This window comes from Fukomys damarensis, unplaced genomic scaffold (genome assembly GCF_012274545.1).
Source record: "Fukomys damarensis isolate Sample0158 unplaced genomic scaffold, DMR_v1.0_HiC HiC_scaffold_16, whole genome shotgun sequence".
NCBI classification, from domain to species: Eukaryota; Metazoa; Chordata; class Mammalia; order Rodentia; family Bathyergidae; genus Fukomys; species Fukomys damarensis.
This window is the reverse complement of record NW_022900928.1, coordinates 22684388-22698719: the sequence shown is the minus strand read 5'-3', so window position 1 is coordinate 22698719 and position 14332 is coordinate 22684388. Positions and strand designations below refer to the sequence as shown.

At 45.9% G+C, this 14332-nt stretch overlaps 1 protein-coding gene across 1 annotated transcript in view; it reads left to right on the top strand.

Annotated features, from left to right (window-relative positions):
- The window catches only part of Dnhd1 (dynein heavy chain domain 1), a 65656-nt gene that overhangs the window by 39639 nt on the left and 11685 nt on the right, over positions 1-14332 (top strand). The window contains exons 20-29 of the mRNA XM_010644289.2: positions 453-578; positions 901-998; positions 1108-3997; positions 4186-4339; positions 4506-4698; positions 4918-5206; positions 11180-12818; positions 13004-13212; positions 13404-13608; positions 13680-13757. Of these exons, the coding sequence (XP_010642591.2) occupies positions 453-578; positions 901-998; positions 1108-3997; positions 4186-4339; positions 4506-4698; positions 4918-5206; positions 11180-12818; positions 13004-13212; positions 13404-13608; positions 13680-13757 (5881 nt within the window). The remainder of the gene's footprint in view (positions 1-452; positions 579-900; positions 999-1107; positions 3998-4185; positions 4340-4505; positions 4699-4917; positions 5207-11179; positions 12819-13003; positions 13213-13403; positions 13609-13679; positions 13758-14332) is intronic.

Sequence of the window (14332 nt, the reverse complement as noted above, 5' to 3'; positions counted from 1 at the left end):
GTACCACAGAGCCAAGTGCTAAGACATGAAAGAAAAGTTTGGTCCCAGCTTTTCTACCAGGATCCCTTTTGTCCAAGAATGTGTATCTTTCTATAAAAATATTATATAGAGACATGGAGCCACTGAGCCCTCCTCCCAGGATGAAGGTTCTAGTTCATCAAAGAACTTCCATGGAACTATATGGATAGCGATAGTATGTAGCTGGGAAACCAGCTGGTCTATCCCACAGTTCCTGGAAGAAGTTTCTTTTCTCCCGGTTTTGAGACCCTAGTGTTCTACTAGTTCTACCAGACTGGTCAATAAAATCCTTGAATTAAGAAAGGGTTTCAAGGGCTCTGTAACTACCTCTCTCAGAAGGGCATTATAGTCTGCTTTTTTCTGCCCAGAACTGCCCTTGGAATGAGGCCAGCTCAGCTCAGCTGTGACTGCCAGTTCAACTTTTTCCTCCTTAGACTATAGCAACTTACAAGATTCCATCCAGAAAAGTCTCCAGGCATTGTTCAAGGTCCTAGCCATCCAAAAGTCAGGAGACTTACACAAAACAGCTTTGGAGTGGGTGACCACCATGCAAGGCCTGGGTGAGTACAGGCTTCCAAATGTATTTGAGGGTGGGACCTGAGGTTGAATAGCTCAGAGTAATGGGGGTGAGGGGTGGGGTTGGATGGGAGAAGATCCAAGGACAGAGTTAGAACTTCATTCAGGAGTACTTCTTGGCATGAGGTTACCTGGTCTTTATGTGCAGTGAAAGTTTTATTTCCCATAACAAGGTCCCTAGGGCTTGCTGAGTACAGTAACTAGGCTGGACCAGTTAGGTATCCAGAAGACCAGGAGCAGGCTGCATTTCTTTCAGAAGTTAGAAACTAGTATCTCCCTCTAGTGTTCCTCTGGCTGTTCACACAGGTGCCCTGCTGGAGGTGTGGATGGCTTTCCAGCAGAAATGGATTTTTCTGAATAAAGTTCTGCATGAGATGAAGATCCAGTTTCCTAGTGCTGAGCTGGTAGGGAAGGGAGTGAAGCAGGGTGGGCAAGAACTCCTGAATAGTGGGGTGCAGGGTGGGAGGGAGAGCTGCCACTTCATATTTGCCTTCACTTTGACTCTTTCCACAGTACTCTCGTTTCAAGGCTATGGATGATCAGTATCGGATGCTAATGCACATCTCTGTAGCTGACCCCATGGTTCTGTCACTTATAGTGCCCAATGCCAAGAGAAGACCTCACTTTCAAGGTCAGCAGCTACAACAGCTGCTGCAAGCAGGATCGGTGGAGCTGGAGGGCATTATCATGGCTCTGGAGACTGTGCTGTACGGGGTGTGTGCCCGCTTCCCCCGCCTCTTCTTCCTCAGTGACAGTGAGCTGGTGGCCCTGCTGGCTGCCCCTCTAGAGCCTTGTGAGGCCCAGCTATGGGCACGACGCTGCTTTTCTCCTGTGCATTCTATAAGCTTCCAGCCAAGCCCAACTAATGAGAAAAACGTGGATGACCGAGAGTCAAACCCAAGCAGACAGACTCAGGTGGAGGCACTTGCTGTGCTAGGGGAATATGGGGAGGAGGTGAAGCTGCAGGGGCCCCTTCTTTTGCATCCAGATCTCCCTAAGTGGTTGGCCTCTCTGGAGAACCATCTGCGCTTGACACTCGTGTACATGCTGCAGGACTGTGTGGCAGCTCGTCTTGCAGTGAGACCTTCCGTAGGTGAGACCTTTAAGAAGTTGCCTCAGCAAAGCCAGTTGCCCCTACAACTAAATGTCCAGCACTGGCTAGATTTAGTCCAAGCCTTCCCTTGGCAATGTGTAATGGTGGCAGAGGAGGTAGTGTGGCGGGTTGAGATGGAGGAGGCTCTGCTTGAGACGGGGACCCTGGCCATGACCCCCAGGCATATACACAAGCTCGAGGTACTGGTACAATTTATCCGAGCCCAGAGGAGCTCCCAAGGAGGGCAGCCCCTACTCTCTGTCCGCCAGGCCAGCCTTCTCAGTGCTCTGCTGGTTATGGCAGTGACTCACCGGGATATAGCACAGCTGCTGGAGAAGCACCAGGTCAGTGATCTGACAGACTTCCACTGGGCTCGCCAACTTAAGTATCACCTGGGTTCACCTCACTTGATCCCCCCAACCCCACTGCAGAGCCTTAAGACTGCTGTACCCACTGAACCTTCCCAGCCACCAGCTGCCTGCTGGATAGATGTGCTGGGTAGGTCCTTCCTATATAATTATGAGTACTTGGGTCCCAGACTGGGGCCTCTACCCAGCCTGCTGCTTGAGCGTCCAGTGCTAATTCTGTTATTGGCCCTGGAGGAGGTAGCCTGTGGGACCCTTGTAGGCCCTGATGGTGTGGGTAAGACAAATATGGTGAACAGTCTGGCACGGGCTCTGGGGCACCAACTGGTGATGATGCCATGCTTGCCTCAGATAGAGGCCCGATGCCTGAGCAACTACTTGCTTGGTGCCCTGCAGGGTGGTGCCTGGTTGTTGTTGGTAGGAGTTCACCACCTACCTCCTGGCTTACTCTCTGCCCTAGGCCAGCGCTTGGCTGAACTGCAGTATCTCTATGCCCCACTGTACCAGGAGGCATCCCAAAGCATCAGTACCATAGACCCCACCAAACCCCAGATCCTTGGCAGTGGCTTATTTGAGAAACATCATGTGTCTGTACGTCTTGGCTATGGCTGTCTCCTGACACTGCATGCCCTGAGCCCTGCTGTGCCTGCCAACCTGCATCTGCTACTGCGGCCTGTGGCATTGGCACTGCCTGACCTACAGCAAGTGGCAGAGCTGACTCTTCTTGGTGCAGGGGTACGCGATGCCTCTAGCATGGCTACTCGCCTGTCTAAATTCTTCTCCCTAGAGCGTGAGCTGGTATCTGGCCCCCTACCCTGCCGCTTGCCACTGCTCAAGCAGATACTGGAAGAGACAATACAGACACTAAGTGTGACCAAAGAAGAACTCAAGTCCCATGATTCTAGCAGTCTAGCTGCCACTGAGGAGGCGGCCTTACTACGCGCTCTGCTGCACTCACCGCTGTTCAACAGCCTTGATGGGCTCCGCCTGCACAACCTCCGAGAGCTGCTCTGTGGAATTTTTCCTAGTGCTAGCCAAGTGCTGGCGGAGCCTATAACCCGTAGGCTGATGAAATCCCTGATGGTAGAGGAACTGCGACAGGGAGATCTGTACCCAAGTCCCAACCTTATAGGGTCCGTGGAGCAGCTCAGTGAGGCCCTCAGCCGGGCCTCAGGCATTCTGCTCCTGGGTCCTGCAGGGAGTGGTAAAACTACTTGTTGGAACAGCTTATTTAAGATCCAGAATCGGTTGGCAGCCATGGAGGAAACCTTAACCCAGAGATACCAGGCTGTGGAAATTACTCACATGTACCCCAGTGTGCTTAGCTCCCAGGAATTCCTGGGATGGCTAGAGGGCCCCTACTGGCACTGGGGTATCTTTCCTAGGCTACTTCATGCAGCCCCTCATTGTAGCAGCACGGGCCCAAAGGAGCAGACTGAGGAACCGACGGGGATCCAGCATTGGGTAGTATGTGATGGGGCAGCTAGTGCTGCTTGGCTGGACTCCATCACTTGCCTTCTGAGTGACCCGCCTCAAATTAGCCTCCCCAATGGACAACAGATAGCACGACCCCCAGATACTTTTTTTTTGATGGAGGTGGCAGATGCAACAGGTATATCTCCTACATTGGTGGGCTGTTGTGCCCTAGTCTGGTGTGGTGGGGAACAGACTTGGCAGAGTATGTTTAGCATCCTGATGGCAGCCCTGCCTCGTGAGTACAACCTGCAGCCCCAGACAGTTGCTGAGCTCAACCACCTGGCGGATGGTCTGGTGCCCGCAACGTTTCGATTCCTCACTCGCAAGGGTGCTAGTTCTCTGCTGCAGGTACACGGGCATCAGACCGTTTGCCCAGGAGTGGCCGAAGTCACCAGCCTGGCCCGCATCTTGCGTGGTCTGCTTGACCCCCATCTGAGCCTAGATGAGGAGGAGAAGGCACGTGATACAGGTGGGAGGATGGAAGGGCTGGTTTGAAAGAGATGGGGTTTTGAGGGCTGCTGGTATATAGTTGGGGTTCTTCAGTGGAGCTGGGCCAGGGGACCAAAAGGAAGAAATGATATGATCAACCTCTGCTCTTCTCCCCACCTCCTGCTTTTTCTGCTGGGGTTTCTATGATGGCTTCATTGACCACTGCAGAGGACTTCAGCTTCACGTCTTCAAAAACCAGCTGTCTGAACGGGTCCAAAGTTGACAGCCATGGTGTGCCAGTTAAGGACAGGGAGCATTTGCTTGCTATCAGCAGCTTTCTATTTGCCCTGATTTGGGGCTTTGGAGCCTACCTTCCCTCCAGGTACCTATGAAGATGGGAGGGTGGAAAGACATAGGTCTGATATGGAATGGCCCACGGGAGTTAAAACTTGTGTGATATCACTGTGAGGCTGTGGTGGGAAGTATGGGTGTCATAGATGGAACTGTTCTAACTGTCTGACCCTTTTGCCTATGTGTCCCCTGTGCAGCTTTTGGCCCTTTTTTGATACCTTCATAAGGAGATCTATCAGTGGCCTCTCCAACTATCCTGAGCTACCACCCACAGCTTTGGTATTTGATCTATATGTGAACCCTGAAGATGGGACGCTGGTCCCCTTCACTGGACAATATCTGAGCAGCCGCATCAAGGGAACTCTGGGTCCCTTCTACCCTTCTATTCAGGTGTGAGGAGAGGGGGTCAGCAGCTGGGGTTGGGACTTAAGGGACTATGCTAGGAGCATGTTTGAGGCCCAACTGAGGCCCACGTGGTCCCATATTTTTTTTTTTGATGTTTTCACCATCGTTAGAATACTTGGAGTGTTCTCCAAGTACAGCTTTAAGACAAGTCTCTTAGACCTATATTTTCAGCTAGACCACATAAGCCCTGCTCCTGTCCTACAGACCGAACGGCTGTTGTATGTGGTAGACCTGCTTTTGTTGAGGAGACAGCCAGTGCTGCTGGCTGGAGAAGAAGCAACAGGGAAGTCAGCCTTTGTGGAGGTGCTAGTGGAGCCCAATCATCCTTACATATACAGCCCTGTGCACCCTGCCTTCAGTCCTACCCACCTTCGCCTCCTGCTGAGCAGAGGAGTCCAGGACCAAGCACAAGCCAGTGCATGGTCTGCACGTCATCAGGAGTCTAAAGGCTCCCTCCTCTTCCTGCTGGAGGACCTGCACTTGGCTTCTTCTGGTGAGGAGGTGGGAGAAGGGGAGGAAGGAACTACTGCCATCTCATGAGACTATAAAATCCCCAGTAATATACTGATTCAGATATATGTCTACAAATCAAACTTCAGTGTTTTATTCTTAACATTCTCTCATTCTATACATATTCCCCTGAGCAATCTTATTCACTCATGGCCTCATCCTCCATCTCTTTGCTTGGAATGATAAATTTCTTTCTCCGTCCCAGACTTCTCTTTTAAGCACAGGCCTGTTTATACATCTGTCTACTACTCTACATCTCTACCTTGTTGTACCATTGGCAACTCAGACCTAACCCTACACACACACACACACACACACAAACACACACACACACACACACCCCTGCTCTGTGTGTCCTCTTAGTAACTGGTACCATTATCCAACCTGTCACTGAATCCAGAACTCTCCTCTTTCACCAAGACCTAGTCACCATTGTCTTTCAATTCTGCCTAAATATCTCTTCAGTCTTTCTACTATACTTATTTCATGGTTCAGACAAGCATTACCTGAAACTTTGTCAAATGCTCTTGCAAAGCTCTTCATGATGAGGGTTTCTCCTCTATCCTCTTACACTCTGTGCCCTCACTAGATTCAAGAAGTCAGTCTTCCTGTAGCCTCTGGAATTGCTGGCCTCTGCCTTTTCTATCTTGTTTATCTGGCTAAATCCTAGTTATTATTTCTAAATCATCCAAGATAGTAGCACCTCCAGTAACCCTGATCCTCCAAGCTAGGCTGATATTTATCCTACATTGTGTGCAATGTACATCTGTAACAATGATATATTTTGTGACTGTAGGCTGCTTATCTATCCCATTAGCCACATTCTCAGCTTCATGAGAACAGAGATTTATCTCATTCGCTTTGATAGACCTGGCAGGAAGTAAGTGCTCAGTGAGAGTTTGTAGAAGAAAACACGGCATAACCAAGGAAAGGAGAGAAACTGTGAATGACAGTTTAGAATGCTGAAGTTTAAATTCTAAAGTGTTACACCTCCAGATAATAACCAATTTTAAACACAGTCATGGGAATAAGTAGAAAAGTATAAGTTGTTGGACTCAAGAAAATCAGTGAGTTAAAGCACTGGGATGGGTTGTCCAATCAATCACTGTCCTTTATGGGATATAGATACTAGAGTTAGATGTATTGAAACCTAAAAAATAATAGAAAGTACAATTTATTGAGGACCACGTGTTACATGCTTTATGTCTCTTTAGAGTTTATAAAAACTTAGTAAGATGGATATTTTAATGATTATTTTAAAGATGTAGAAACTGAGACAGAAAGCTTACAGTTTTCCCAGGGTACCCTAGCTATTAAGTGTCAAAATGAAGATTAAAATGCAAACCCACTTGGTTCCACAGCCTACATTTCTTTCCAACTATGTTATCTGACCCTTGCAATGAATTTGCATAAATAATTAGGGTGTCAGTAGACAACAGAAGGGGTAAAAGGTGATACAACCAGATCTGTGAAGAGATTTCAATTGAGAAGAGATTTAAACAGAAGTGTTGAAAATATTGAAAGCAACACTTTAGAATGAAGAATATTGTACCTGGCAGAATGAAAAGATAACTTTAGCTGATAGCCACAGAACAGCCATATAACATTAAAGAATGCATACACATTGTATTTGGTTTTTTTGTTTTGTTTTGTTTTTGTTTTTTTTGTACCAGGGATCGAACTCAGATCCATGTACTTACAAGGCAGAAGCAGAACCACTGAGCTAAATCCCAGGCCCTAAAACTGTATTCTAATACATATGTAATTCAAGTCCCAGAGAAGAGGAGAAGGCAGCAAAATATTTAAGGACATAATGACCAACATTTCCCCAAATTTCTTTTAAAATGCTACTTTCAGATAAAACGCCCATTTACCCAAATGCAGAATATTAAAAGAAAGCCACAACTAGATGCATTACAGTAAAACTGCTAAAAACCAAAGCTTTGAAAGTGACCAAAGGAAAAAACAAAAGGACACAGTATATATAGAGGAATAACTTTAAGAATGATGGTTAATTTTTTGTCAGAAACAATGGATTCTAGATGATGATGGAACATTAAACTTCCAAAAGGAAAAGAAGAAAATGTGTCAACCCAGAATTATTTTTTTAATCTAGCAAAGGCATACTTTGGAATTAGAACAAAATAAGATATTTCAGACACATGTAAGAAACTTCATTTCTGCTGGAATTTCACTATAATAAATACTACATGGTATTCTTCAAGCAAAAGAGAAATAATAGATGGAAACTCAGATCTACAGAAGAGAATGAAAAACATCAAAAATGATAAATATGTTGGTAAACATAAATGACTATTTTTTCTTTCTGTAATTTCCTTAAAAGACAATTGATGGTTTAAAATAAAAATAATACATTGTTAGGTGAGTTGGTAATGTGGATAGAAGTAAAAGTGACAGAGGCGAAAATAGTAAAATTAGATAGTAAGAAGAAAAAGTAAATTGAATTATGCTATTGTTAGTTTCTTATATTTGTGAAATGGCAAGTATTAAATATTAAGTAGGAAGAGTGAAGGAGGAAGTGGGAAAGGTGTAAAGCGGCATGAGAGTACTTCTGATATCGGTAAGGTAAAAAGGCATATTGTGCTGGCCAAGGTGGCGCACCCTGTAGTCCCACAATCTGGAGGCTGAGGCAGGTGGATTGCCATGATTTTGAATCCAGCATGGCCTGCATAGTTAGTTTAAGGCCAGCCTGAAATACATATCAAGACCCTGTCTCAAAAGGAAAAAAAAAAAAGGCATATTATTAACCATAGAAAAGTCACTAAATAATAATGTAGCTAAAGGGTCAATAAATACAATGAGATATTAAAATATTTACGTTGTACAAAAGAAAGCAATAAAGTTACAAAAATATAAGAATAGGAGAAACGAAAACAATAACATTATGGGCTTTAAATGAGGAAAATCTATAATTATATTAAATGTGAATGGACTAAGGCTCCAAATAAAAAGCCAATATAGGGCGGGGATTTAGCTCAGTGGTGCCACTTCCTGCGTTGCAAGTGCAAGGTCCTGAGTTCAATCCCTGGTACCACAAAGAAAAACAAAACAAACAAAAAAGCCAACATTGTCAGACTAGATGAAAAAGTAAGACCTACTAATACACTATAAGAGATTCACTTTAAATATAAAATTACAGGGAAGGGGATGTAGTTAAGTAATTCTTATCTAGCTTGTATGAGGCCCCAGCTTTGATTCCCAGCATCATAAATATATAAAAAATAACAGATAGATTAAGGTGTGGTTTTTTTTTTTTTGAACGGGCAAAACAAACTAGGTATTATGGCACATGCCTGTAATCCCAGCATTTAGGAGGCTGAGGCAGGAAAATTGTGGGTTCGAGTACAACCTGGACTATATTATGAGACCCCTATCTCCGAAAACAGGTAAATAATACCATACAAACACAATGCATAACAAAATTGTTGTGTCTATATTAATAACACAGCAGCTCAAGACAAAGGGTATTACTGAAGATAGAGGACATCTCACAATTAAAGGATTCAATTCCTCAGAAAGACATTAAAGTCCTGAGTATGCACTAAAACAGAACTTTGAAATATATGAAGAAACAAGGGAAAATAGCAAATCCAAAAACTGTGTGAGATATAATACTCCTTTCTCAATAACTGAGAGAATAGTGGTAAGAAAGTAAAATCTATAGATCTGAACAACTCCCACAACCATATTGACCTTTACAGAACATTGTTCCCACCAACTGCAAAATGTACTTCCTTTCCAAGTGCATGAGTGTTATGTTTTATATCTAGATGTCTCCCAAAAGCCTCATGCATTCGTAGGCGGGGCTTTCAGAAGATGACTGGATCACAGGGGCCGACAGTGACTTGTCCTTAGGATGTGAGGTCTGGTCCTTAGAGGTGGGTCACTAGAGGGTTACACAGAAGGGTTTATCTCCCTTCCCACTCCTCCCTTGCTCTCTGCTTCTTGTCTGCCATATTGCAAGCACCTTTTCTCCGCCATGCTGTCCTGGCTTGGAGCCAGAGTAAGGACTGAAACAGAGCCAAAATAAACCTCTCTTCTTTTAAATTGTGTTGTCAGGTACTGTGTCTCTGTGACAAGAAAAGTGACTAAGTCAAGAAGTATTCACCAAGCTAGGTCATATGCTGAGTAAAGAAATAAGTCTCAACAAAATTCAAAGGTTTAAAATTTTAGAGTATATTCTTTGATCATGATGATACAAATCAGTAACAGTATGATACCTAGGAAATTCCCAAATTCGTTGAAATGTATACCGTACTTCTAAATAACTTACGCATCAGACAAAAAGGCAAGGGAGCTGGGATGTAGCTCAGTAGTTCAGTGCTTACCTAGTATAGGCAAGGCCTTGGGTTCCACCCTAGTATGGAGGGGGGGAAAACTACAAGAGAAAGAAGGAAATATTTCAAACTGAATAATAATAGAAAACATCAAGATTTGTGATATGCATGTAAAGTAGTGCTTAGAGAAAAGGTTATAGCAGTAATGCCTGTGTCAGAAAGGTCTGGATTCAGTGACCTATGTTTTCAGTTTAGGATTCTAGAGGGAAAAAAAAAAATCAAGTTCAACCCAAGGCAATTAAAAGGAAATAAATAATAAAGACTAAAGCAGAAATCAATGACATAGAAAAATATGAACTACAGACTATCAACAGAGCCATAATTTAGTTCTTTGAAAAGGTAAATAAAATTGACAGTTTCCTAACAAACTAATCGAAAATAAACTAGTCAGGAAAACTTACATTTTCAATATCAAGAATGAAGTTTTATTATATATATTTAAAAAGGCAAGAATATGAAAAGCTTTATGCTAATAAATTTGGTAACTTAGATGAAATGGATGGAACCTTGCAAAATACAACTTATCCAAGCTTGACTTGAAATATAATAAAAAAGGAACAGATAGAAATAGATCTCAAATTAACAATATTAAATGTTTCCAGTCCCAGAAGTTTTTATAAATTATATACAGTATTAAGAATAACTTGAAACTTGTACTTTTTCACTGAATGGACGTATAACTCATTTTATGAGGCTATCATAACTCTAACACCAAACTTTGGCAAAGACATTTCTGGAAAATAAATTATAAACCATTATCTTTCATTAATAGAAATGCAAAAATAAGTCCTCAATGAAATATTCAATAAAATTCAATGACATACAGGAAGAACAACGCATGACTAAATGGGGCCTATCCCAGGAATGCAAAGTTGACTCAACATTCAAAATCAACTGTATAAGCTGGGCGTGGTCGCGCACACCTATAATCCCAGCACTAGGAGGCTGAGGCAGGAGGATAAATTAGAAGCCATCCTGGGCTACATAGTGAGCTCAAGGCCAGTGAGTTCAAACAAAAACAAAACAAAGCAAATAAGAGTAGAAGGTAACTTTCTAAATTTGATGAAGGAAAACTTACAGGTTCTTAAAGTCTTAGCTCAAACTTGTAATCGTACTGCCTCAACCCCCCAGAGGTCTGTGACCACGGGCATGTGCTGCTGGGCTTGGCCTCTAATCTGATTTTCTTTCTTTTTCTTTTTGACACTGGGAATTTAATGGAGGGCCTTGTACTTGCCAGGCAGGTGCTGAGCCACATCCCCAGCTCTTTAACCTGACTTTTGAAGCTGTAACTTGCATACTGTTTGACTGAAATGACTGCACTTTTCCCTGTGATTGGACCCCCCATTTCCAACCCTTCCACCTTCCAGATCTTACTACACACAGTGTTCGTTTTCTTTTGCCTAATGAATAACTGATCATGGAGGTGAGATCTGAATGAGAAGAGGAAATAGCTTGCTCGGACATGGCCAAGTCCCAACACATGAGATGCACAGAAGTCTTCTTCTGCTGCAAGCAGAGCCAGGAGACAGGAATAGGAGGTACAGGGGCCACTCGCGTGGACTTGCACAGTCCTCACTGTTGTTCTTCATGTCCCGCAGATGCAGAGAAGAGCTGCCAGCCACTGCTGGAGACTTTGCGACAGGCTATGGATGGCACTGTGTACGCCCACAGCACGTTGGAACTGCAGACGCTGCTGCCTATGGTCAACTTCCTTGCCACTACCACAGTGCCAGGAAGTTGTGAGCTCCCACTGTGCCCACGCCTCTCTCGACTCTTCACAGTGCTGGCCCTGGGCAGCATGACGCAGGCCACCCTGCTGAGCAGGCACACACCGAACATCCAGTCCTGGCTTGAGCGGTTTCCCACCGTGGAGCAGGAGGGCAGTCTGGGTAAAGCCCTGGTGCAGGCCTCGCTGGACGCCTGGGAGGCTGTGAGCCGCTGTTTCATGCCTTCACCTCTCCACCCACACTACCGTTTTTCCCTGCACTCTGTGAGCAACCTTCTGGAAAGCCTGCAGCTGCTGCCTTCCAGAGTGGGCTCACAAGTTTTTGAAGACTGTTTCTATGACAAGGAGCACTTGCACCGGGTGTCAGGCTTGCGTGGCACTTGCCTGACTATTATGATGACCATGCGCTGCATGGTGCGCCTTTGGTTGCATGAGGCTCAGAGAACTTTTTGTGATCGGCTGGACAGCCCCAGGGAACGCACCTACTGTGCTAAGCTGCTCCTAGCAATAGCTCAGAGGGTCTTCTGCCACAGCCCAGGGCCCCAGCAGTTGGGCAAGGACCACAAGGAACAGGGGGGAGAGGAGGAGGAAGAAGAGAAGGAGGAAGAGGAAGAGGAGGAGGGAGTCCCTGAAGTAGAATCTGAGGGAGAGTTGGCCCAGTGGGAAGACTTAAGCAGAAGCAATAGTGAAACAGAGGAGGAAGAGGACTCTTATGGTCTTCAAGCCACTGCCAGCTCCTACTCCAGTGATCCAAGTCTGGCACCATCCGTAAAGAGAGTAAGCAGGGAGACCATGGGAAGCATAAGTCACAGGATAGAACAGGGAGAAGGCAAAAGGGCTTCCAGCTGTAAGCTCCAGTCCAAGGAAATCAAACCTTGGTGGCAGAAGGCAGCCCAGATGGACATGGTCTCACCCCTGTTGCTACCAGTATTGCTACTTCGTCCCAAGGAAAAACCCTCAGACTTGGTCTTCTGTCAAGAGCTGATACTTGGGTCCAATTCTGAGGGTCCCAACTTGTATCTAGAACGACAATGGGAAAGCTTGGAAGAGCAGCTGGCCGCTTCAGCTGCTCAGCTGAGACTGAGCCCACACCTTGTCCGGTGCCGCTCCATGGCCCAGCATGTGGCCCGCCTGGTCCGGGTGCTGGCCAGGCCCCGGCAGCATGGCCTACTGCTCTCAGGGGCTCCAGGTACTGGGCGCCGAATTGCCATCACTCTGGCCACTGGCATTTGTCAGGCCCGCCTCTTCCGTCTGCCAACTGGGCCAGAGGAGGCCATTCTCCAGTGTCTGCGAGATGCCAGCTGGCATGCTGGGATGTTCAGCCAGCCGGTGGCCCTGCTGGTGCCCAAGGATGTGGATCTAACTACTCTTCGTCAGCTGGTGGCCCTGGCAACCTTGGGCAGTTTCCCTGACCAGTACACAGAGGCAGATTTGGACAGCATCGAAGAACATCTCCCCAGGGAGAACTTTGGTATCAAATATAACTTTAAGAAGGAAATGGTGCTGCAGAGGTAAGACCCAGCCCCACACCTGAGCCTGCTCTGCTATCATTCTGTCCTAGTCGTGAGGCCAAAAGGAAATTCATGGGTTATTTTGATGGCTCAGAAGATGAGGGCAAAGGGGTCAGGGTTGGAATGGGCCTAGATGGGCAAACAGGTCGAGAGAAGGACTCAGCAAGCTGAGTTCCTGTCTATAGATTCTACCAGCAAGTATGTAGCCACCTGCACATGTTTTTCCTGATGGGAGATGACCTGGCCCAAAAGAAGCTGCCCTCCACCATTTTCCTGAGGCTCCTTCAACTGGCCTCTGCCAGCATCGACCACTATGAACCCTGGGACCAAGCTTCCTTGGTGAGAGTGGCCCAGTACCACCTGGAAGGTGCTCAAAGCCTACCCCTTGATGATGGTAAGAGCCCTTTTCACCTGTCCTCACCACTCATGTCAGCCAAGTTCTAATGAGAGTTGTTACCTAGGCAAGAATCCCGCCCCCTCAGCTTCCTTCACATCTTCTGCCCTCTTTCCTGAGCTAGAAGAGATTATTTTCCCTTTCTTATTCCCTAAGCTCACAGAGCTAGGCTAAGGCTGTGCCCATTGCAGGATCCTTGAAGTGCCCAGACCTCCGGGTCTCAATTCCCAGTGTGGCTAAAGTCATGGCTCTCATCCACCTTTCTGCTGCCTACTACTATGAGCACCTGTGCCCTGTATTGCCACTTGTCACCCCCAAGACCTTCTTAGATTTTCTGGATACCTTCCTGCTGTTGCAGCAAAAGATGGTCCTGCAGATGAAGAATAAAGCAAAGAGGTAAGTGATCCCATTCCCTGAACTCTCCCTCCTGCTTCCTTGGGTCCACTCACTGGTGCGTGTATCTCCAGGGTCCAAAGTGCACTGGAGAATCTGAAAACTCTGGTTGAGCAGCACAGTATCCACACCAACCTGGTCATCAACTTGGAGTGAGAGAGAGAGAGAGAGAGAGCAAAGAGTACTCGGGAGGAACCAACCAGAGTGAACTTTAGCTCTTATTTTCCCAGAGTCCTCCTTTGCCCTGGGGATCACTATAATCCTTGCTGCCTCCTCCCTTTAAAGCTTAGGCTCAAACATTTCCCATGACACACAAAGACAAGACTAATTTTTATAACATACAATACCCAAGTGATGGGAGAGAGAGAGAGAGAGCAAAGAGTACTCGGGAGGAACCAACCAGAGTGAACTTTAGCTCTTATTTTCCCAGAGTCCTCCTTTGCCCTGGGGATCACTATAATCCTTGCTGCCTCCTCCCTTTAAAGCTTAGGCTCAAACATTTCCCATGACACACAAAGACAAGACTAATTTTTATAACATACAATACCCAAGTGATGGTGTGAAGGTCAGTGTGTTTCCGGGACCTCTGTGTCTCCCACTGAGGGATGGGACGGCAGTTGCAGTATCGCAGTCAACTCTTCCCTTGAATCCCCTATCACTGTGAGTTGGCTTGCTTTTTTAGCCATACCACCCTTTCTTCCTATACTGCTTTACCTTGTATCTCTCT